The sequence below is a fragment of the Xyrauchen texanus genome, chromosome 2, assembly GCF_025860055.1.
Source record: "Xyrauchen texanus isolate HMW12.3.18 chromosome 2, RBS_HiC_50CHRs, whole genome shotgun sequence".
Classification (NCBI taxonomy): Eukaryota; Metazoa; Chordata; class Actinopteri; order Cypriniformes; family Catostomidae; genus Xyrauchen; species Xyrauchen texanus.
In genome coordinates, this window is record NC_068277.1 from 43438484 (window position 1) to 43463024 (window position 24541).

Consider the following 24541-nt stretch of genomic DNA (forward strand, 5'->3'; position numbering starts at 1 on the left):
AGAATGGTAAAGCAGTAAGCTGTATTTTGACAGTAACATGCACTCTTAGGAGTGTCCGTCCATGAAATAAACAAAGTCATATGTGTTTGGAATGACATGAGGGTGAGTGAATGTAAATATATATATATATATATAATCTTTTGAGGGGGGCTATCCATTTAAACTCTAAGCTTTGCACTCAAATCTGTGAAGTAGTGTTTAGGTTTAGGGTCGATGCCTTTTTCACTCATCGATAATCAGAAGATTTTCCCAATGATTATATATATAAATCGAGATTTTTTTATTTTCTTTTCAAATATAATAGGGCTTCTCATTTACAATAGTCTTTGTCAAATCACAACTTTGGTAAAGTGTGAGTGCCAGGGTCGATTAAAGGGGGTCACACAAAAGCTCATCGTCAGTTCCATTAAATTCAACCCAAATCATTATCAAAGGACAAAATTGTTTACACTTGTATAGCTGGATTATATATTGTGTATATGTATCTTTCATAGTGCCTACACAATTTATTTTCAGTAACAAGTATGTATTTTTGTGGTTTGACAGCTTGAATGAAAGATCTATTCACTGCTACATAGAGAGAAATTGCATAATAAACTAACATGCAAACTGCCATAAGCACCACTTCAGCTTGTCCAGTGTGTGTGTGTGTGTGTGTGTGTGTGTGTGTGTGTGTGTGTGTGTGTGTGTGTGTGTGTGTGTGTCATGGAGCAATAAAATACCTGGAGAGAGGAATCCGTTAGCGTCCCCATTCATCTCTATGGCAGCATTCCAATTAAATTTTGTATCCCCTTCCCTCACAAACTTCACTCTGTCTCATGGACTCGGATGTACGCTCACTGCTTACGTTGCGTGAGTGTCCAATACTGGTGGAAGATGTGCAATATGTTTAACTGGAACACGCTTGATCACTTGGATCATGTTGAAGGCGGATGTCAATTTGTGAAATTATTTAGCGATTTTTGCACCTGAGAAAACAGTGTTTTCGGAGAATGATTTCAGAGACTTATGTATAAATCTCATATTTTTATTTAATTTTTTCATTAGAATGAATTGTTAGAAAGGATAAATCAAGATTCACACGAATGAAAATGTTAACATAACTATGAACACGTAGACTATAACTGTGTGATAAACAGTTTAAGGTAGCTACAAGTATTATTCTGTTAAATCTCAGTATACATTTTCTAAACTGCTTAATTGACCTAACTTGACTTCCATCATACATTAGAGTTGTGTGGGGGTGGGGTTTATGAAGTGCAATATGCTGTCAGGTCACAATCGCATTGCATTGTGGGATATGGAACTGCCTGAAGCATACATCAGAGTAGACTCGCTTCCTCTGTCAAGGGGTTGAGGGTCAACAGAAACTTCCCTCGCTCACTGAACGAAGTTGAATGGACTTCCAAAATGGTGGGTATTCCCCCTAGGGGAACTGCTTAAGGGAGTTAGCGAGTGGATGTTAAAAGTGAAGTGGAACAGAGAGCTATGATTGCTCTCAGCTAGCGCAGGGTTCCCAGAAAGCTATCGAAATGTTGGCTGCCATCTTCGGAATCGGGTGTCACGTGACTGATCACTCATCAATGGGAATAGATAGGGAAAAATAAATAAATGTCATGCTTTTAAGAGCCCTTTTAAGAACGCTTTTAACAAAATCCATCACCAGATGACGATGTGATATAATGTAATGAAATAATTTTAATTTAAATGGTTCTTGGAAAAAAAATGTTTTGTCATAAAACACACTACTTTTGAATGACTGTCTATGGAGAAACATGCTTTTTGACATCTAAGTGGTATATTTCATCTACCAGCAGGTGCTAACAGGGACTGTTCCAATTCCTGACCCCCTGGTGTGTGTGTGTGTGTGTGTGTGTGTGTGTGTGTGTGTGTGTGTGTGTGTGTGTGTGTGTGTGTGTGTGTGTGTGTGTGTGTGTGTGTGTGTGCGTGTGTGTGCGTGATCATGACCGCAACTGGTAAATGGTATATCACCCTCTTGTGGTCTTCCAACACTATTACTCTAGACTGTTAAACAGAGGCCAGTTGAGTGAATTGGAAAGCATGCCAAATGGGCTTTTAATTTTAAATATAAGCAAATTTTTTATATATTGATAAATTAAAGTGACAATCAATAATCAATATTTTATGACATCCCAATTTAAAAGTGTATTTAATCCAGATGCAACTAGTGCACAATGGTTTATTTAGGTGTATGTGTGTATTTGGTTTCATGGTAGGGGAATAGAATACCCAACAGTTGCTCAGATGTGTTGATTTGCATTTGTGGTATTAACTAATTTTTTTCTAGCTCTTACCTTGAGCCATGGTTGGAGAAATCACATTTGTAGAACTGATCCATAGTACTGTGAATCAAAAATACTGTATGCTCTTGAAACTAGTTCTCTGCGGTCTCTCATTCTTGTTATTTGTGTATTTGTGAATGTGTGTGTAGGAGTGACCTTGTCTTCACACAGTTTCATCCTTGTTGCTGAAAGATCTAAATCGAGTTCTCAAATTTCTCTAAATATTGCTGCATTCTGTCCATAATAACACAGTGAAATAGCAGGCTGAGAAAATGTGGTAAAGCTGTGATGTATGATTTAAAGTGCTTATATAAATCTTACTTGCGTTACAATGTCTCACTACATGGTTTTAACTGCCACGTTCAATAAAAAAAAAATGCTCTTTGGGTGAACTTGATTCTATCATGGACAATAGTTCCATTTGTTTTGTAATGAGATTTGTTAACTTGAAATTGCTATGTTCTCTCAACACAAACACTTTGTGTAGAAATAACCTAGTTGAAATGGGTAAACCCAACAAAATTAGATGTGTCAATGTAACTCAAATCTCTTTTATTTATGTAACGGCTTGCATGAGATGAGAGGGGAGACGCAGGATCTAAATGCAGGCTTTTAATAAAGATGATAATAGTGAAACAAACAGTCAGACATGAACTCATAAAAGTAACAAACAAGAACTGAAAAATAAATGCAAAACTAGAGGATATATATATATATATATATATATATATATATATATATATATATATATATACAGTATCTCACTAAAGTGAGTACACCCCTCACATTTTTGTAAATATTTGATTATATCGTTTCATGTGACAACACTGAAGAAATGACACTTTTCTACAATGTAAAGTAGTGAGTGTACAGCTTGTATAACAGTGTAAATTTGCTGTCCCCTCAAAATAAATCAACACACAGCCATTAATGTCTAAACCGCTGGCAACAAAAGTGAGTACACCCCTAGGTGAAAATGTTCAAATTGGGCCCAATTAGACATTTTCCCTCCCCGGTGTCATGTGGTTCGTTAGTGTTACAAGGTCTCAGGTGTGAATGGGGAGCAGGTGTGTTAAATTTGGTGTCATCGCTCTCACACTCCCTCAAACTGGTCACTGGAAGTTCAACATGGCACCTCATGGCAAATAACTCTCTGAGGATCTGAAAAAAAGAATTGTTGCTTTATATAAAGCACAGAATGGTAAAGCAGTAAGCTGTATTTTGACAGTGAATGTGGCTTGTCAAAAAAAATATGGCCTAGGCTATAAGAAGATTGCCAAGACACAGACACTGAGCTGCAGCACGGTGGCCAAGACCATACAGTGGTTTAACAGGACAGGTTCCACTCAGAACAGGCCTCGCCATGGTCGACCAAAGAAGTTGAGGGCACGTGTTGTCTTTGGGAAATAGACGTATGAGTGCTGCCAGCATTGCTGCAGAGGTTGAAGGGGTAGGGGGTCAGCCTGTCAGTGCTCAGACCATACGCTTCTTCTAAAGATGATGCACAAGAAAGCTTGCAAACAGTTTGCTGAAGACAAACAGACTAAGGACATGGATTATTGGAACCAGATGAGGAGTACAAAGACAAGTGTGTCTTGCCTACAGTCAAGCATGGTGGTGGGAGTGTCATGGTCTGGAGCTGCATGAGTGCTGCCAGCACTGGGGAGCTACAGTTCATTGAGGGAACCATGAATGCCAACATGTACTGTGACATACTGAAGCAGAGCATGATCCCCTCCCTTCAGAGACTGGGTATTCCAGCATAATAACAACCCCAAACACACCTCCAAGAAGACCACTGCCTTGATAAAGAAGCTGAGGGTGAAGGTGATGGACTGGCCAAGCATGTCTCCAGACCTAAACCCTATTGAGCATCTGTGGGGCATCCTCAAACTGAAGGTGGAAGAGCACAAGGTCTCTATCATCCACCAGCTCTGTGATGTCATCATGGAGGAGTGGAAGAGGACTGTGGTGGCAACCTGTGAAGCTCTGGTGAACTCCATGCCCAAGAGGGTTAAAGCAGTGCTAGAAAATAATGGTGGCCTCGCAAAATATTGACACTTTGGGCCCAATTTGGACATTTTCACTTAGGGGTGTACTCACTTTTGTTGCCAGAGGTTTAGACATTAATGTCTGTGTGTTGAGTTATTTTGAGGGGACAGCAAATTTACACTGTTATACAAGCTGTACACGCACTACTTTACATTGTAGCAAAATGTCATTTCTTCAGTGTTGTCACATGAAAAGATATAATCAAATATTTACAAAAATGTGAGGGGTGTACTCACTTTAGTGAGATACTGTATATGTATATATATAATATATACAATGGGGAACAGATGGCAGTGACGAGGGCAGTGCATGATGGGAAACACTTCAAAATAAGTGTCCTAGGAAACACGAGGGAGACAGACTGTCACCCCCCCCCCCCCAAGGGGTGACTCCTGGCACCCCAAATATGGCTGAGGAGGGCAGGAAGATACATGTGAGGAAGGGAGCCCAGATGATGACCAGGGTGAAGACCCCAGGGTAAGGATTGGGTTTGGAGATCTGCAGGGGACGCCTCAGGGCTGGGACTGAGTCGGGAGGTCCGTGAGGTGGCCTCAGGGCTGGGATGGAGTCAGGAGGCCTAGGAGGCCGCCACAGGGCTGGGTCAGGAGGCCTGGGAAGTGGCCACAGAGCGGGGACAAGGTCAGGAGGTGGAGCCGCTGGAGGAGGGGCTGGCAGAGCTGCTATAAGAGGAGTCTCTGGGGGAGCAGGCGGAGCCGTGGAAGACTCTGAGTGCAGAGCCAGGTGAGGCTTAATGAAGGCAGGCAGAGCCAGGAGAGGCTCAAGGGGCGGAGCCGTGGAAGGCAGAGCCGTGGGAGGCTCAACGAGAGCTGGCAGTGACTGGGGAATGACCTCCGTGGTCGTGAGCACTGGCAGCGACTGAGGAGCGACCTTCGTGGTCATGAGCACTGGCAGCGACTGGGGAACGAGAAGGTGTCCTTTTCCTTCTCCTTTTCTGGACAGCTGGGAGCATAGGCATGGGAGTGGGTGAGGCCACAGTCATTGGCTCTGGGATGGTTGAAGCTACAGGCATGGGCGCTGGCTCGTCGGCCATGCCGGCCGTGGAGCAAGGAGCCGTGGAGGGCTTGGAACAAGGAGCCAGAAATGCAGGTTTTGGCCCGGGGTTTTCGCTGTAATCCACAGTGTAATGCGAACTGCAAAGTTCCAGAGCCTCCTCCACATATTCACAGAGTGTCCAGTGAGGATCAGCCGGAGGCATCAGTTCCTTCAGTGCACTATTCAGACCGGTCCGGAAAAAAACACCAGAGAGCGGTCTGGATAGTGCACTAAATTAGCTAGTTCCAAAAACTCATGGACATGAGCCTCAACTGGATGGTCCCCTTGCTTAAGAAGCAGAATTCTGACAGCCGCTAGATCCATGTGGGTCAATTCTTCTGTAACAGTTGGTTTCTGAGATGAGAGACTCAGGATCTAAATGCAGGCTTTTAATGAAGTTGATATAAGTGAAACAGACAGACATTAACTAATAAAGCAACAAACAAGAAATGATAAAGGAATGCAAAACTAGAGGGTATACACACATACAAGGGCTAATGAGGGACTGTAAAACAGGTGAGAACAATGGGGAACAGATGGCAGTTATGAAGGCAGTGGATGATGGGAAACGTAGTCTGGGGGAAACACTTATAAATAAGAGTCCCATTAAACATGAAGGAGACAGACTGTGACAATTTCATTATGTGCTAACTAGTCAAAGTGAATGTTAGCATGCTAAATACATGCTGGTTGGAAGCACTACAGAGTGTAGTTTAGTAACTTTGTAATGGTTAGCACACCATTTGCTCAATGAAGTGAACAATTAATTTCATGTGTGACATCTACAGTGCCTGTCCTCATCGTTAGCACAAGCTCCAATCTTTACCATAATTGTAACCTCCAAAACTCCAAAATAATGAAAACCCTAAATCTCAAAAGAACAAAACATTAAACACTATCAGTTATCCCCTATTGTATTCGCATTGCACAAAAACACAGTATGCAGTGTTATGAGTATGTGTTTTAGCAATAACAGTTACACAAGTTTGTGATTTTTGATTACATTTCGATAACTAATAATGTACAAAGGAGCAAGAACTGTTAAACTGTCAAGCTGTGGCCCAGAGTGATGTTATACATACATATTTTGGTGTGTAAGTCCAAGCACAGCATTACGCTGTCATTGAGTGGTGCATTCAAGCCCTGATGGCATGTGAAAGGGCCTTAACACTAAAATCTGAGGGTGTTTTTAAAGAGTTCCTGTCTTAGTGGCATACTCAAAATTAAAGGCTTATGCCTCGACAAAAAAAAAACAACAACCACAAAAAAATAAGGAGGGTGAAGTGTATGGTATAATTGTAAAGACAACATTTACATTTTTAAATATATAGATTATGGTAAATTATAAGAAACTACTAAATCTTATTTGACATTATAAATCTCAGGGTGTAAATAAGGTAGCTCCGAATTTGTTTTTGATGTGACAAAACAGTGGTGGTGTAGTGGGCTAAAGCACTAAACTGTTAAGCAGAAGGTTGTTGGTTAGATCCCCACAGCCACCACCATTGTGTCCTTGATCAAGGCACTTAACTCCTGGTTGCTACGGGGGGATTGTCCCTGTAATAAGGGCTCTGTAAGTCGCTTTGGATAATAGCATCTGCCAAATGCATAAATGTAAATTAAAGTGTCCCAAAGTCTCTCCAAAAAAATAAAACACAATGCAAACTCAAATAAGACTAAAGGTTTGCGTAGCATGCAAACAAGACTTTACTAATTAGATTTCACAGTTTCATTCTGTGCCATTTGAGTCATCATTGAGTCTGTGTCATGTACTTGGCGCCATGTCCTGATGGCCATATGTAAAAGTCACCAATCACATGTATCTCTGCCAGATATAGATTACTTTATGCCCAATCCAATTAGTTAAGCGTTCCATGATGCTACATAATTTCCGATGACATCATCTGATTCAGGAACTCAAATGTGTTTTCAGCCAGGTTGCAAGATGCCAGATAGTCAGATGCTGTGTGAACTGTGCACATTGTGCTTCATGTCAATTATCTACTGATGTCAGTCGATAACATTTTTTAATTGCAATTAATCAGAGATTTTGAAAATGCTGAAATGTGATATTATATTTACTTATTTTCTTGTCAAAATGCATTTATTTCCATCTTAGGAAAGAAAACAGAACAATACATTTTACCAACAAAGCCTTCCATAAGAAATGCACTAAAATAGCACCAATTCAAGTAACATTGAACATTTCCCAAAGTATAAGTGGGAGGTTGACTAATTGTATAGTTTTTGTATGTATTGTATAGTTTCCCCATAGGTTGTATATTCATTGCAATGTGCATTAAATCTCTTAAACTCATCCTCCGCAATATTAATCTGCCAGTAGTCTGACTATCTGCTTTGTTATAGCAATCGCGAAGCTGCACTCATGATGCATTTTGGTGATAGTTAAGAATTGACTTGCTTCTGGGGTAATTAGAATGCACCTTACAAGTCCCATCTGGGCTTGTTTTGTACATCATACAGTGCTAAGATACTCCTTTCTCCATAATTTTATCACTGAAAGGGAAGCGCTGTCAGATATTATTTTATTTACTGAGATAACCTCCACCGCTCTATCATAGGAGAGTAGTATGACAGTACTGCCAATCGAATGTTTATGGGACCGCCGTGTTAATCTATTTACGTTAAGATTGTAGGCTCATCTCGGTAAAAGCCTTTGTTTGTGAAGAGTTCTTGATTTAATTAATTTCACGTGTTAACGCGTTAATTCTGACAGCTCTACAGTTATCAAATGATCTAGGCACCCGATAACCTTGTGTGTGTGGGCCTGTTTAAAAGATAATTGCTTTCAAGAAATAGAATGTGATTTTTTATATAGAGCGTGACAGTGCCCACCCACTTATTTTTAGCCATCTTGGTTCCAGATGTTAGGGACTAAAGCCACACAAGTTGTAATTTGTTGAAACCTGGTGCAAGAGCATTTAATGACATACACATGATTTACAGAAGATGCACGAGTTATGAGTTGGTGCAGGTAAGTAAACAGGTAAGTTGATATCACAGGATGAGGAAGGAACCGCAAGCTGAACTTCCATGTAAAACGTCCACAGAACTGAAGAGGAAAGATCAGGATTTACAATAAAAACAATGAGGACAATCTCCAGGTTTAGCACAATACTAGGTAAGTACGTAAACCCTGCATGAGAGCAGCATGGTCAAACTAGAGTCCTTAGTGAGACTTGACGGTGAACTGGCATAAAAGTTATCTATTTAAGCAGTACATAATGAATGAGCTGATTGTGTGCAGGTGTGGCGAATTAGAAGTTGGAGCGGAACACCGAGGGAGGTGGAGAGCCAGAGGGAGGCGTGACACCAGAAGTATTTTTCCCTTTCATTTTCTTTTTTCATAGTGAATTAATAAAGTTCTTCTTAAAATAGTTCTGCACCAAACCAACTCACTCCAAAGTGAATCACAACATTACAAACTTTCATTTAAAAATAGTACATAAAGACATCTTTTTTGTGCTGGATCGTGGATAGTGTAATACTTCACCAGGAATTCCGCTATTAAACACAATTTGTTTTTCAAATTAAGTTAAAATAATGTGGACTGATAGTTTGAACAGAAGCATGATTAACAACCTTGGCAATCATGGTAGTCCTGTCTCGAGGTTTATAAGTAATTGTTAAAAATAACCAGTAAAAGAACCAGATTGTTGCACATTTTGCTGCATGAGAAGGTATTGTGGTTCTAAATCAACTGAAAATATTGAATTGAGGTAATATATTTAATAACTGATCTCCAGTCATTGTAGCCCACTCCTGAAACATAAGCAGAATAAAAACAAAGAAATAAGAGGCATACATTGCATAAAAAAATTATTCTTAACTAGAACCAAACATCCCTAAAACAAGAAGTTATCTGAGAAGTAAAACTGCATATGATATGAAGACTTGTTTTCAGAGTGTATCATGAATATATGTAAGTGTACACTATTTTGTCTCATTCCATTGGCAGATTTGATTTTGATTTACTTGTTTGAACTATACAAATCACAACATTATCTTAATTTAAGGTGTCATGATAGTTTTACAGAGAAAAATACAGATACTGATTAAAATACACCAATCAGCCACAACATTAAAACCACCTGCCTAATATTGTGTAGGTCCCCCTCATGCCACCAAAACAGCACCAACTCACATCTCAGAATAGCATTCTGAGATGATTTTCTTCTCACCACAATTGTACAGAGCGGTTATCAGAGTTACTGTAGACTTTATCAGTTCGAACCAGTCTGGCCATTCTCTGTTGACCTCTCTCATCAACAAGGCGTTTCCATCTGCAGAACTGCTGCTCACTGGATGTTTTTTTTTTGTTTGTTTTTGGCACCATTCTGAGTAAATTCTAGAGAGTGTTGTGCGTGAAAATCCCAGGAGATCAGCAGTTACATAAAATACTCAAACCAGCCCATCTGGCACCAACAATCATGCCACAGTCCATATCACTGAGATTAAAATTTTTCCCCCATTCTGATGGTTGATGTGAACATTAGCTGAAGCTTCTGACACATATCTGCATGATTTTATACACTGCACTGCTGCCACACGATTGGCTGATTGCATGAATATGTAGAAGTACAGTTGTACCTAATAAAGTGGCCGGTGAGTGTGTATGTATGTATGTGTGTGTATATATATATATATATATATATATATATATATATATATATATATATATATATATATATATAAACTCAGCAAAAAAATAAACTGCTTTTATTTTCAGCTAACTTAAAGGGAATAATGTGTCCCTGAACAAAGGGGGGTCAAAATCAAAAGTAACAGTCAGTATCTGGTGTGGCCACCAGCTGCGGTAAGTACTGCAGGTCATCTCCTCCTCATGGACAGATTTGCCAATTCTTGCTGTGAGATGTTACCGCACTCTTCCACCAAGGCACGTGCAAGTTCCCAAACATTTTATGGGGGGAATGGCCCTAGCCTTCACCCTCCTATCCAACAGATCCCAGACGTGCTCAATGGGATTGAGATCTGGGCTCTTCGCTGGCCATGGCAGAACACAGACATTCCTGTCTTGCAGGAAATCACGTACAGAACGAGCAGTATGGCTGGTGCCATTGTCATGCTGGAGGGTCATGTCAGGATGAGCCTGCAGGAAGGGTACCACATGAGGGAGGAGGATGTCTGTTTGCCTGCATTGACCACAAGCTCAGTCCGATGATGCTGACACACATCCCAGACTATGACGGACCCTCCACCTCTAAATCGATCCCACTCTAGAGTACAGGCCTCAGTGTCCGACCATCACCCCTGGTGAGACAAAATCGTGAAGAGCACTTTGGTCCAGCGAAGGTGGGTTTGTGGCCATAGGCGACAAGTTGTTGCCAGTGATATCTGGTAAGGACATGCCTTATAACAGGCCTACAAGCCCTCAGTGCAGACTCTCTCAGCCTATTGCGGACAGTCTGAACACTAATGGTGGGATTGTGTGTTGCTGGTGTAACTATGTTGTTTCCATCCTGTACCTGTCCCGCAGGTTTGATATTCAGATGTACCGATTCTATGCAGGTGTTTTTACACATGGTCTACCACTGAGAGAATGATCAGCTGTTCTTCCTGTCTCCCTGTAGCGCTGTCTTAGGCATCTCACAGTACAGACATTGCAATTTATTGCCCTGGCCACATCTGCAGTCCTCAAGCCTCCATGCAGCATGTCTAAGGAACGTTCACACAGATGAGCAGGGACCCTGGGCATCTTTCTTTTGGTGTTTTTCAAAGTCAGTAGAAAGGTCTCTTTAGTGTCTTCAGTTTTTATAACTGTGACCTTAATTGGCTACCGTCTAGTGTCTTAATGACTTTTCCACAGGTGCATGTTCATTAATTGTTTATGGTTCATTGAACAAGCATGGAAAACTGTTTAAACCCTTTACAATAAAGATCTGTAAAGTTATTTGGATTTTTACAAAAATGATCTTTAAAATACAGTGTCTTGAAAAAGGCACTGTATTTTAAAGATCATTTAGTAAAAATCCAAATCACTCTCACACACATTTTCTACACAAAAAGAAAATGTGTGTGAGAAAGTGGCTGATGTTGAAGCTAAATGTGGGCTGAAGTCATAGAAATCTGTGGCACAGATATGGATTGTTCCCTGTGGGAAGGATGAAAAGAGAAGAGAGATGAGCAAAAAAGTAAAAATTGTGAATATGGAAGTATTTATGAGAGGAAGAGATGTTGCAGGGCAGAAGGAGCATAAGTTGTTGTGATTATGCAATAGGGTTGCATGTTGTTTTTCCACAATCTTCATTGCACAGTCATGTGTTTTTTCCTTAGACAGGACAAGGATGCAAGGTCCAGGGGGAAGGACAGCAGAAGGACAAGCCAACTTACATAAGCTGCACACATACACAGAATCCAATCTGACATCATTGAACAGTGCCACTCCATCTCCCAAATGCAATCTCAGTCAGCGTCAGCTCATAAAGCCACACATCTTACAGTTGAGTGAGAGGACGTGTGTCCTTATGTTAGCATAGACCAGCTGGATGCCTCGAGATTGCCATGCTGCAGTAGCCCTGGAGACACAACCATGTGGTGTCTTTGGAGACCTCAGTGTCACTCCCAGCACTGACCACCCACATATTAACACACTCGGCACTTCAATTAAATCAGAGCTGAACGCACAGATGATCAATCAGTGTAACTATACAAAGTTTTAGCCAACTACACCTTTACATCACTAATCACCCTGCACTTGTTTATTGACTTGAGGTGTTTCTTGGCTACACTTTTGGACACATTCTCAAAAGTAAAAATTGTAAAACACTGAAAGTAGCTTTAAATGTATTCACTACTAAAAACAAAAAGTGGTATGTTTATGTTAGGGATAGTCTTTAATTATACATTTGTGAACATGTATTATAATTTGAACAATGCCGTAGATGTCTGTTGTGCATGTAGGGTTGCACAGTATACTGATACTAACGAAATATTGCAATACCAAAACATTTTACATGGTACAATATCATCTTGTTGCTAATTTCGGTACCATACTACAGTGTGGTTATTAGCAACATTTTACATGATGTGACATTTTTTAGATGAAATCAAAGACAATTTGACAATTCATTAAATTAAAATCTTGATATGGCCAAGTGTAATGTAATATGCAGTCTACACCTGCTGCACGTTTCAAAATAAACGAGAGGTGCCACTGCTTTCTACCATACTTCACACTCACATACACAAACAGATCATACGTGATGCACATAATGCGGTTTGTTTAGTGTATGATCGGCTGGAAACACTCACACAAACTCCTCTGTTGCTGCTCTGAGTGTTTCAGCATTTCATTTAGAATGTGGACCTTATTAGAGTGAACACCAGTCTATCTCTTTATTTATGGCTTAAGTGAAGAGATTGATTCTTCAGATGCAGGGCCGTAACCACAATATACAGTGGGTACGGAAAGTATTCAGACCCCTTTAAATTTTTCACTCTTTGTTATATTGCAGCCATTTGCTAAAATCATTTAAGTTCATTTTTTTTCCTCATTATTGTACACACAGCACCCCATATTGACAGAAAAACACAGAATTGTTGACATTTTTGCACATTTATTAAAAAGAAAAACTGAAATATCACATGGTCCTAAGTATTCAGACCCTTTGCTGTGACACTCATATATTTAACTCAGGTGCTGTCCATTTCTTCTGATCATCCTTGAGATGGTTCTACACCTTCACTTGAGTCCAGCTGTGTTTGATTACACTGATTGGACTTGATTAGGAAAGCCACACACCTGTCTATATAAGACCTTACAGCTCACAGTGCATGTCAGAGCAAATGAGAATCATGAGGTCAAAGGAACTGCCTGAAGAGCTCAGAGACAGAATTGTGGCAAGGCACAGATCTGGCCAAGGTAACAAAAACATTTCTGCTGCCCTTAAGGTTCATAAGAGCATAGTGGCCTCCATAATCGTTAAATGGAAGACGTTTGGGACGACCAGAACCCTTCCTAGAGCTGGCCGTCCGGCCAAACTGAGCTATCGGGGAGAAGAGCCTTGGTGAGAGAGGTAAAGAAGAACCCAAAGATCACTGTGGCTGAGCTCCAGAGATGCAGTCGGGAGATGGGAGAAAGTTGTAGTAAGTCAACCATCACTGCAGCCATCCACCAGTCGGGGCTTTATGGCAGAGTGGCCCGACGGAAGCCTCTCCTCAGTGCAAGACACATGAAAGCCTGCATGGAGTTTGCTAAAAAACACCTGAAGGACTCCAAGATGGTGATAAATAAGATTCTCTGGTCTGATGAGACCAAGATAGAACTTTTGGCCTTAATTCTAAGCGGTATGTGTGGAGAAAACCAGGCACTGCTCATCACCTGTCAATACAGTCTCAACAGTGAAGCATGGTGGTGGCAGCATCATGCTGTGGGGGTGTTTTTCAGCTGCAGGGACAGGGCGACTGGTTGCAATCGAGGGAAAGATGAATCGTGACCAAGTACAGGGATATCCTGGACGAAAACCTTCTCCAGAGTGCTCTGGACCTCAGACTGGGCCGAAGGTTCACCTTCCAACAAGACAATGACCCTAAGCACACCGCTAAAATAACGAAGGAGTGGCTTCACAACAACTCCGTGACTGTTCTTGAATGGCCCAGCCAGAGCCCTGACTTAAACCCAATTGAGCATCTCTGGAGAGACCTGAAAATGGCTGTCCACCAACATTTACCATCCAACCTGACAGAACTGGAGAGGATCTGCAAGGAGGAATGGCAGAGGATACCCAAATCCAGATGTGAAAAACTTGTTGCATCTTTCCCAAAAAGACTCATGGCTGTATTAGATCAAAAGGGTGCTTCTACTAAATACTGAACAAAGGGTCTGAATACTTAGGACCATGTGATATTTCAGTTTTTCTTTTTTAATAAATGTGCAAAAATGTCAACAATTCTGTGTTTTTCTGTCAATATGGGGTGCTGTGTGTACAATAATGAGGAAAAAAATGAACTTAAATGATTTTAGCAAATGGCTGCAATATAACAAAGAGTGAAAAATGTAAGGGGGTCTGAATACTTTCCGTACCCACTGTACATTGAGGGGGACAAGTCCCCTCCAATAATCAGATATGGCCAGATTGTCGCCCTTGTTGCTGTTCTGCTGCAGCCCATTATGCACCACTGTCTAATTGTCATTAAGTTGTTGCAGGAATAATATAATGGTTTAAAAAAAGTTTTTTTTTGCGTGCACTGTAGTCTAATTTGAAATAGCCAATCAAATATATGAAGGCGGGACTGAAGTTTAAGAAGCTAAATGGATTATTTATATTCCAGTGCCACACATCAGCAAGCAGTTTAGGCTAAGTGTGTTAGTGTCATGTAAGATGTAAGTGTCTACTTAAACATGCAATATTTGACCACTGTTTTATGATTGAAATGTTGTAACAACCGACAATCCTTTTTGAATTGAAAATATGTCATTACACTACGTAATTTGTATGTCATTCATTAATGCGATTGTGAAAACATTAACAGAGTAGTTTGCAGTGCATCAGGCTGAAGACAAAGAGTGAATGTATGTATATTGTAAATGAATTGAATGAATGTGGTAATCTGGCAGGCATTGAAGTAGCTTTTATTAAACACAAACTAGAGCATTATCACCCACAGATTAGAACTAGAACATGGTAAGACCTGACTTGTGACTTCTATTGTGCTTTTAGGTTTTGGCAAGGACAGTGTCATAATTGTTTATGCAAATTTCATTAGGTAATAATTTACAATCAATTAAACATTTTCTAAATAATTTATTTATGTCTTTAATGAATTAAAACATGTTTACATCACCTCCTAAGAGTCTTCTTTTAAAAGATACTGTATTTTGAGTATGTCCTTGTCAGGCCTGTGCTCACAAAATGAGCCACCATTTAAAGTAGTTCACCTAAAAATGGAAAATGTACTTTTACTTACTCATTTACTAACCCTTGTTGTTCATAACCATATGCTGTTACTTTTTCAGTACATCCACACAGTCATGTCATTTTACAGACACAGAACATCAGTGATGAAAAGAAATGAAAATGATATTCATATTTTTCTTTGAGACAGCATTAAAATAAAGGAAAGATCACTGAAACAAGTGTTTGCCTTGTACAGAGAACTTAAAAATAAAAAATAATAAAAAATTATAATAATTTAAAACCAAAAATTATCAAATTTTGGGCCTAACTTTTTAGTTAGTTCTTTTTATCAAATTCTTTCCTGTTATTTCATCAGTAATGTGAGCCTATTTATTTGTTACTAAATTATCAATTTAGTATCGATACTGAGGTACCAGGGCTGGTAACATAACAAAGCCAAAATTGTGGTATTGGAGCAACACTATGTGCATGTGTGTTTATGACTGACAGTACTGCTTAATAATTCTGTAGCTGATGGTGGAAAACATTTGTGAGTTTTGTGAACTGGTAACAATTATCAGAGTCTGGTGTACACAAACTCCTTCCTCACTGCACATTTCTAAAGAGTCACAATGTCATTAAGCCATTTCAAGGGCTGCATATTGCTGTCGTGCACATTCTTGCTAACAACAGACTAACAGTGTACAATTAGCACCCCTGTTTCTCTGACAAATGTTTGAAAAATCTTAACAGAAAAGCTAATATTCTCTGAATATTAACCAAAATGTTTTTGTATTCTGGAGGATACAAACATTTGACAGGCCAGGGAGAGGACCAATGAGCGTATCGGTCACATTTTTGTGAAAAATACTGAAAAGGGGGTCCCTGCAAATACTGAGGTCATGTGAACTTGTATAAAAGCTCTGGCATCAACTCTCAGTCTTCAAAGAAACATGGCAGTATTTTTGAGACGGCAGCTGAAATCGAGGCAAATGTTCCTATCTTTTCTATGTTATTTGTATGATTTCAACACGCTGTAAAATTAGAAATAAAAGCAACATTTAGAAGAAAACATGGAAATATATTATGTGTGCCCTAATGTGTTTCTGTCTTTATGCGCTTACTCTTTTTAGGGTTAATCTGCAGAGGAACCAAAAGGTTGTTTCATTTGATTTTGTGCTCAAAAACGGCAAACAGTCAAGAGACTTCCCTTGTTTAGTCTGCTTAATTGAGAAAGCACATGTGTTCAATGTGATGTTAAAAGTGTGAAATGTTTGATGTCAAGGAAGTCTTGTGCTTGACTATGGATATTTGGTGCTCTTCATTCAAAAATAATTAGATTAGATCTAGTCATTATTTTGAAATCTGTAGCACATTGCCTATGGCATAGTTTGGCATCATTAAGGAGTATTTATGTGTAGTCAATTCATTGAGATAATGCCCAGCGATTAAAGGCATTATTCACCCAAATATGAAAATTCTATCATCATGTGCTCACCCTCAAACACCGAACCCCTATGACTTTATTTTGTGGAACACAAAAGGAAATATAAGCAGAATGTTAGACTCAGTCGCCAATCATTTTCATTGTTTGGAAAAAAAGATGCATTGAACGTGAATATTGACTGAGGCTATCATTATGCCTAACATCTTCTTTTGTGCTCCACAGAAGAAAGTCATACTGGTTTGAAATGATGATATCATTTTCATTTTTGGGTGACCTATTCCTTTAATTATACACATGTTACATGTGAACAAGAATATGATTTGAAATATCGTATGCTTTGACATACGCTACAAACTACATTTGGCATGTTCTCTCTGCATATTTACCTTGAACTGAAAGATCACCATTAATCATTAGAGATGCTCTGTGCGGGCTTACATCAAAACTGAACATTCGCTCATGACAGTGTTATTTCCTTTGCCAACAGAATTTATATGGTAAGCATTCACACACTGCTCTGCCTAGATAAATTGATTTGATTTCTGTCTTGTTTATCTCCAGAAAGGGCTGGAGGCATCAAACCCACAGAGTGTTAATGTCATCCCGCTTGGTAAAGAGGCTTTATTGAATCTGTCTGTATCTTTGTAGACTGTGTGTGTGAGAGAGTGTGTGTGGCTTATTTTGGTTTATCTCTGGTCCTCATGGAAAGGGTGGAGGAAGTCAGCGAGGAGCTAATGGCTGGAGTTGGGCTTCTCCCGAGCATTTTTAAAAATTCATAAGGGTCAGGATTAAAAATTAAACACTGCAGACTTGAGAATCAAATCCGTTGAGGGATGAAAGTCTGGGGAGCGTTACTGATCTGCGGCCCACCGAGAGGTAGGTGTGTGAGTGTGTAAAGTATGTGTGTATTTGTGCTCTGTGTAGGGTTAATAAACAGTAACAGTGTGATCTCACTATCCATCTGCGTGGGGCGGAAGAAAATATGTCTCCCTGCTGAAAACATAGCTAAAACCAGCTTAAGTTGGTTAGCTGGTCTTAATTTGGTCTCCCAGACTAGTCTGTTGCCTGATATTAGAGGGTTTAGGCTGGTCAGCCCGAAGAGTACCGTAGTTTAAACCATCTATAACCAAATAAGGCTGTTTCAACCTCAGGGGTATTCTTCAGCAAGACTGTGTTAATTTATGATTTAGCATTTAAATAATTGAAACTGCTTAAAAAACTGTGACTGACCATACTGTCCCATCTCTCTCCCTCTCACACTTCCCTCCTTCCCTTCTCTGTCCATGGCAACTCCCTTCTCATGCCTGTTTTCCCACCTTTCTCACCCTCTCTAAACTCCTCACATCTCACCACTGGTCTCCTCCCTGCCATGACTTTTCATACAGTGAGCTCAAACCAGAGCAGTCATGCTCATGAGTACCCAGACTGCCAAGAAGGGGGCAATGAAGCCAGCCTGCTGGTGTCCCCTCTGGTGGTGGCCGGCATCGTCATCGGCCTGGTGCTCTTCCTTTCCTGCGTCACCATCATTGTGGGCAGTTTGCGCAAAGACAGCCGAATGCGCAACCCCCACCTGCGAGCCAGCTACGGTCAGTAGCCGAACTACATGGGTCCATAACATATCAAATTCACTTAATGTCATCATAATGTTGAAGAAGGGTCTTTAATGCTTAGTATGTCCTGTGACATATTTGTGTTATTCTGGGCCCCTAGGAGCCCATCGAATATTGTGGCAGGAAGCCAGTCCTTGTAAAGCACAATAGTGGTTTTGCTGATAATATAGAATGTAAAAAAAAAATGTAAAAAAAATGATTAGTCTTTCATTACTATGACAGGCACAGAGACACAGGATAAAGCAGCATGTGGGCAGAGCATTTTTTTTCCGGCACTGATGTTAACAGGTTAGAGCATTCATGTCGGAAGTGTCAGCAGCGCGTCAGAACGTCTCATGAGCGTCGCGTGAACTTCGGTAGTTTCGGCTTTGAGTCTATTTTTGCAGTGCTGCTCAAACACAGTTAAAGTGACAGCACGCTGTTGAAGGAAACATGAATGTAATTTGACACAAAAAAGTACAAATTGCACTGAATAATCATATGTTTGTTGTCAAGTGTGTGTTTTATATGAATTAAATTACATTACAAAAAAGAGAAACACTTGTTATATGTAAAATTACAGTTGTAGCTTCAGCTGTTGATGGTGAGTTCACATTTTGTCATTGGAAGTGCATACTTATTCTTATTCAGAACGTATTCAACAATTTTTGTGCAAAGATATATCGCTATTTAATGGCTGTAGCGAGTGATTGATCCAAACCGAGTGATCACGTCCTGTGTTGTACAAACATTCAAAGGCTGATCGCCCACCCACTAGTTTCTCCACTGAATTATGACATGAAATACATCTTCAGGACTTTGTTAGGTTACATTAGCATTATGAAAATATGATTTCAAGTTTGTAATTCTTATCCATCTCCCAATTAAATTTTTTTTTAAGAAATTATGATAACAAATAAAATAATAATGGAAAATACTCAAGGTAGTAACATATAAATTACTTTATTTTTCTGTGACGCTGTAAAAATGCTACCAGTGTGAAAGCCCTCGGGAGCCTGCAGCTATAGTTACGATTTAGTTGTTATGATGCTCTGCTCATGTCTAGCTCAAGCTATCAATGTGAAATGGGTGTAACTTTTAAATGAAGCCTGAGGCACACCAAGGACTCTTATTTTGAAATCACGGAGACCTGGCTTCCTTACATTGCTCTATATTTAAATATTTACCAAATGTATAGCCTATATATTTTTATAGCCTATATATTCACAAGATGAAGAGTTGTGTGTGTGTATATATATATATATATATATATATATATATATATATATATATATATATATATATATATATATATATATATATACTAGATATGTTTAATAAGGAATAATATTTATTATTAAACAAAAGATATGAAGCTGGAGACACGATGTACTGTATGAGCTGTGGGAGCATGATAGTAAAAAATCTGTTAAATAGGCTGGCCATAGAAATTTATAAATTCTTTGACTACAAACTCTTCAGACATGTTTATAAAAATATTTCTCTGGTTTTTGGTGCAGCTGTGTTGTGTTATTTTGTCACTATCGCTGTGGAGGATAAACAAAATATGTTTTCACTTGAACTGTTGATCATGAATGCTCACAGGAGATCAATACATTAGATTTCGGTTTGTTTCTCACCAAACCTTATAGTATGCTTTCTTTCCAAGTAATTTAAGTAGACAAAAAACTTCAGAAAACATGGGTTGTAGAAAATTGGAGGTGGTCTAGATGGTTTATACAGTGCATGCAATTAAAGAGATAAATCTATCCCTCATAGCCTTGGTTTCATTCACATCAAACATGGTGCTACTTTGAATAAGGTCTCAAGAGCTATAATTGATAGAAACTGACTTTATGTTTCATGCATAGGTGTAAAAGGTCACAAGATTTGGGTAAAATATTGGGGAGAAACCCAACTGCAACATCTAATTGTCTCCATGTCAATGACCGTCTTATTTCAAATATACCAAAGACTAGGAAAAAGTATATTACACATAAAGCATATTATAGTGTGGTCATAATCACAAAATAGCTTGTTATTTATAATTGCACACAATGTATTGCCAATGGAAACACAATGCTTCAAAGGACATCATATAGTTATTGTGGAAATAAAAAAGATGTCTGAATGTCTCCAAGTAACATACACAATCTATAGTACAAGAAGCACATTTTAGTATATTTTAAAATGTTTTTGTTGCTGTTGTTGTTGTTTCTACAGCTCCAGATGGCCTCTCATATGGTGGCTCCATTGGAGAGCTGAGGTCTACTTGCATTGAGGACTTTCCCCCGGCATTCGACTTTGACTCCTACATGGAAACGCTGTCTCAAGTCAACGTGTACTCAGACTCCCCACCTCAGTGAGTCACATTTCACCCCTAGATTGAGTCTGTGTGTGAATATATTATATGTACAGAGGAGGGTAAAGGAGGGAGCGTGTAATCGGTAATGAGATCACTTGATCGGCTGTGACAGCAAAGGCACTCTGCCTCCTTAATGGATTCCATTCAGCAGTCCTTTTCATGGTCTTTAAAGGCCCCAGCGTAGCATCAGCTGATAACCAAACTTAAAATGCTATGCCATATTTCAACAGTATTTCACTCAATCTCTCTTAATAACTTGACTTGATGTGTAACTTGTACTCATTGCGAAACCTGGTCTAGTTAGATACTACCTGGGGAAAAAGACTCAAACCCTCCATTTTGGACGTTTACCTGCTGAAACTATTTTTAAACACTCCAAACTGTGACATTGAATGAATTTCTTTAGTATTGCGTAATTAAATAGGAATAAGAAAAAGAGTCCCAAACAGAGAGTTTATAGTTGTCAGAGAAAAGAATCACCAGTTGTACCTAAAACTCTTTGACTCGATATACTGTTAGGAAGGTTGGACACCTTACACTTTCCACATTCAGCCTGTTCTCCTAACAAGCAGGAATTGCTGATAAATGCCATGACTTTGCCCTGAAAAAGGGCTGGTTTGTTTGATCTAAAAGGCAGCTTGTCTAATTGGCATCTTCAAAGAATCAGGCAGGTCCCTTCAATGCTATTTAACCTGCCTGCCTTCACACAGCAACCTGTAAAATGCTTCTCAGGTTGGTTGGCGCTTCACAGTGGGATGTCTCGAAGTGGAAAAGGTTTTATTGTTTATCAAACCTCGTTTATTTAAATAACGACACACAATAAAATCGAATTGGCATTAGTCTGAAGAACAATTACCTAAATTTTGAGAGCAATAGCATTACTGTTTTTAGCATTTATTACTTGTTCGATCCAAAAGACCAATTTGATGACATCAGAAGGAGGAAAACATGGACGAACAGAACCTCATCAGAGACAATACATTCCAAAAACCATTATGGCCTTGTGACATCATGAGGGGACTATACATTTAATTTCATCATGGAAATCATCATGCCAATTTTATCGATAATCATTATTATAGGTCATGACCACATTGAAGGCTAATATGGCTTACATTAAAAAATCATAATGACTTCACTTTGGGGGGCTGTACACTCTATCATTATTACTTAATTGAATGCTATATATTGTAATATTATTCTTATGTAATGCGGTGACTAAACATTCAATTATCAATATGCCTTGGTCGGTTCGAGAGCTATGTATTCTAAAATCATCAAGTGCTAGCTATTCCAATATTATTATGAATGCATAGCCTTTGATGATGTCATAATGATCTCTGAGTGTATAATCCCTTCATGAAGTAAAAATTATAATAGATATATATTCTGAAATCGTACTGACTTCATGAGGGAGATACTGTATATACCTATAGAAAAAAGATACATTTGCTGGCACACTGCTAACGTTCAAGTTTAATGATAATGTTTCAACCCACAATGGGTCTTCTTCAGGCCAACAAAGCTTCAGATTCCATCTTAAATAGATGTGCTTTTTATTAGGTGAAGTGGTTGCAGTATAACCACAATGGATGTTGAAATCCACTTACAAAGCAACAAGCAAAAATATATACATCATACTGTAATATATATATATATATATATATATATATATATATATATATATATATATATATATATATATATATATATATATATGTGTGTGTGTGTGTGTGTGTGTGTATATATATATATATATTGCAAATATGTTGCAGTACATCACTATACAAGTAAACAGATTAAAATATATGCATTTAGGTCTAGATCTTGGAGATATACCTAATGATGTCATTGTGATTTCAGAATGTATATCCCTGGATATTTTGAACCTTATTAAATACTAAGTGTCTAAATGGGATAGATCCCTGCTTTTCAATAAAAAAATAAAAATTTGCTGCTGCTCACAATAAGACTGACTCAAAATTGAACCAAAGTTTTTCCAAGGTGACTTGCAAAACAATCACTTGGACCTATGGCTGTTATGTCTCTTTAATTTCCTCTTAAAGTTGTCTTTCTCAGTAGTGGAGTACTTTCTAAGTTACATAACAGATGCCTAGTTTGGTAAGTGTGTGGGTGTTTTTTTTTTCCATGTGTGTGTGTTTGTATGATAAATAGCAGAGAGGAAAAGTTTAGTTAGGGTCGTGGCTGTGCTCAACTTGCCTGTCCTTCATGGCTTGTTTCACAGAGTGCCAATGTTATTTACATCTCTATGACAGATCCATTAGGCTGGCAAAACCCTCTGGTGCAGCTCTGTGAAGGGGCTTTTGAACAGGGTAAAACTACCTCTTCCTGGTAGCAAGAGCTACCTGAAAGAGCAGGGCCTCCTCCTATTAAAAAGTAAATTATGATGGATATAGGATATTAGTATTGCCTCCAAAGCCTATTCAAAATTACTGAATGGTGTGTAATTCTGTTTAGGAGAGATATCCGGCCCTCAGTCCAGATCCTCAATTTAATTAGAGACACCCACATACCTCAATGAGAGGAAGATCATCCGGTAAGATGATGGAAGATTAACACGCTCTATTGCATTTGCTCTACAGTGGAAAGTTTATATCCGATGCAGCAGTTTTTATACACATTTGAAACAGGGATACCAGGGCTAGTTGTCACACTTTTTAGTCCAGTGAGTATCTCTCAGGGTAGGTTTTTTTTTTCGCAGTTGACACAATGGAAACTGCCATTAAACAACAAAATTTTCATCTAAATTAAACAGTAAATCATTATGAAACAGAAGCAATTCATCAAACAGCAAAATTTTAAAGTTAACTTATAAAATGAAAACTAATCCCTGATCTGACTTCCATAAAATAAAAATTAAGTAATACCAAGTACCAGTGGGGGGCCATGTATTACAAATCTAGGCCTTCAGTGTGATTCATGCCATTAAGAAAACACAGTTTGACAATGAATAAGACGCCATATGCCTTTGACAATTATGTCGCAGCTAACTAATAATACCAATTGACATTTTAAAAACCCGTCCACGCACGAAAGCCAGAACTTGAAAAGACACTTCATGCTCAAACAAGCCTGATTTGAACTCCAGCATGATTGTTTTGTGAAATGAACATCTCTCGAACAGACATTCAAAAATCGTAATTTTTCATCTGAATCTACCAATAACACCTGAAAAAATCTTATCTAATAATATTTGCGATTTAAATGTTGCTTGCAATAAATTTTGTTTCGTCAGGGTACACTGTTAGGCTGCATTCCATTCAAGCTGGATGTGAAATATTCCTACTTTATATCTCCGACCATAAATGTATTCCATTCCCCAATATTCGATACTGCAACGCTCCCGTTAGCTTAGCAGGGGTTTGACTCTCATTAGTGATGTCTCCTAGCAACCCAACTGATAAACAATGCTGCAGCACTAGCATTTGTGCTTCAGGTGTATGATTATCAAAAGAGATTATAATGTTTTATACACCTGTTTCTGCAAGCGTTTCTTAAACAAGCTTTAATATAATTTGTATCGAATTTAATTAATAAAGTGAATGTTTATCAATACTTTGTATATCTCCCTGAGTGTTGACATGTTTGTGTGACATCATGCCCCTGTATCTCGGCGAATTCAGATTTGAGAATTTCTGCACGAGCCTACAAGTTGTAATTCTGACTTCAAGATGCATTCCATTGCACTTTTCCTAGTAGAAAGATGTAAAATCCGACTTTCCGAGTTGAATGGAACGCAGCACTACTTTTCAAAACTTGATCCGATACTGAATTCTCCAGCAGCCTAATTTACACTTAGAAAACTCCTGATGTTGCTAAAAGCTCTTACCAAT

At 38.9% G+C, this 24541-nt stretch overlaps 1 protein-coding gene across 2 annotated transcripts in view; it reads left to right on the top strand.

The window, feature by feature from the left end:
- Positions 1–24541, top strand: part of bean1 (brain expressed, associated with NEDD4, 1) — an 85566-nt gene that overhangs the window by 45766 nt on the left and 15259 nt on the right. For both annotated transcript variants that reach the window (XM_052092530.1, XM_052092539.1), the window contains 2 exons: positions 18119–18319; positions 20546–20684. In XM_052092530.1, the coding sequence (XP_051948490.1) occupies positions 18119–18319; positions 20546–20684 (340 nt within the window). The remainder of the gene's footprint in view (positions 1–18118; positions 18320–20545; positions 20685–24541) is intronic.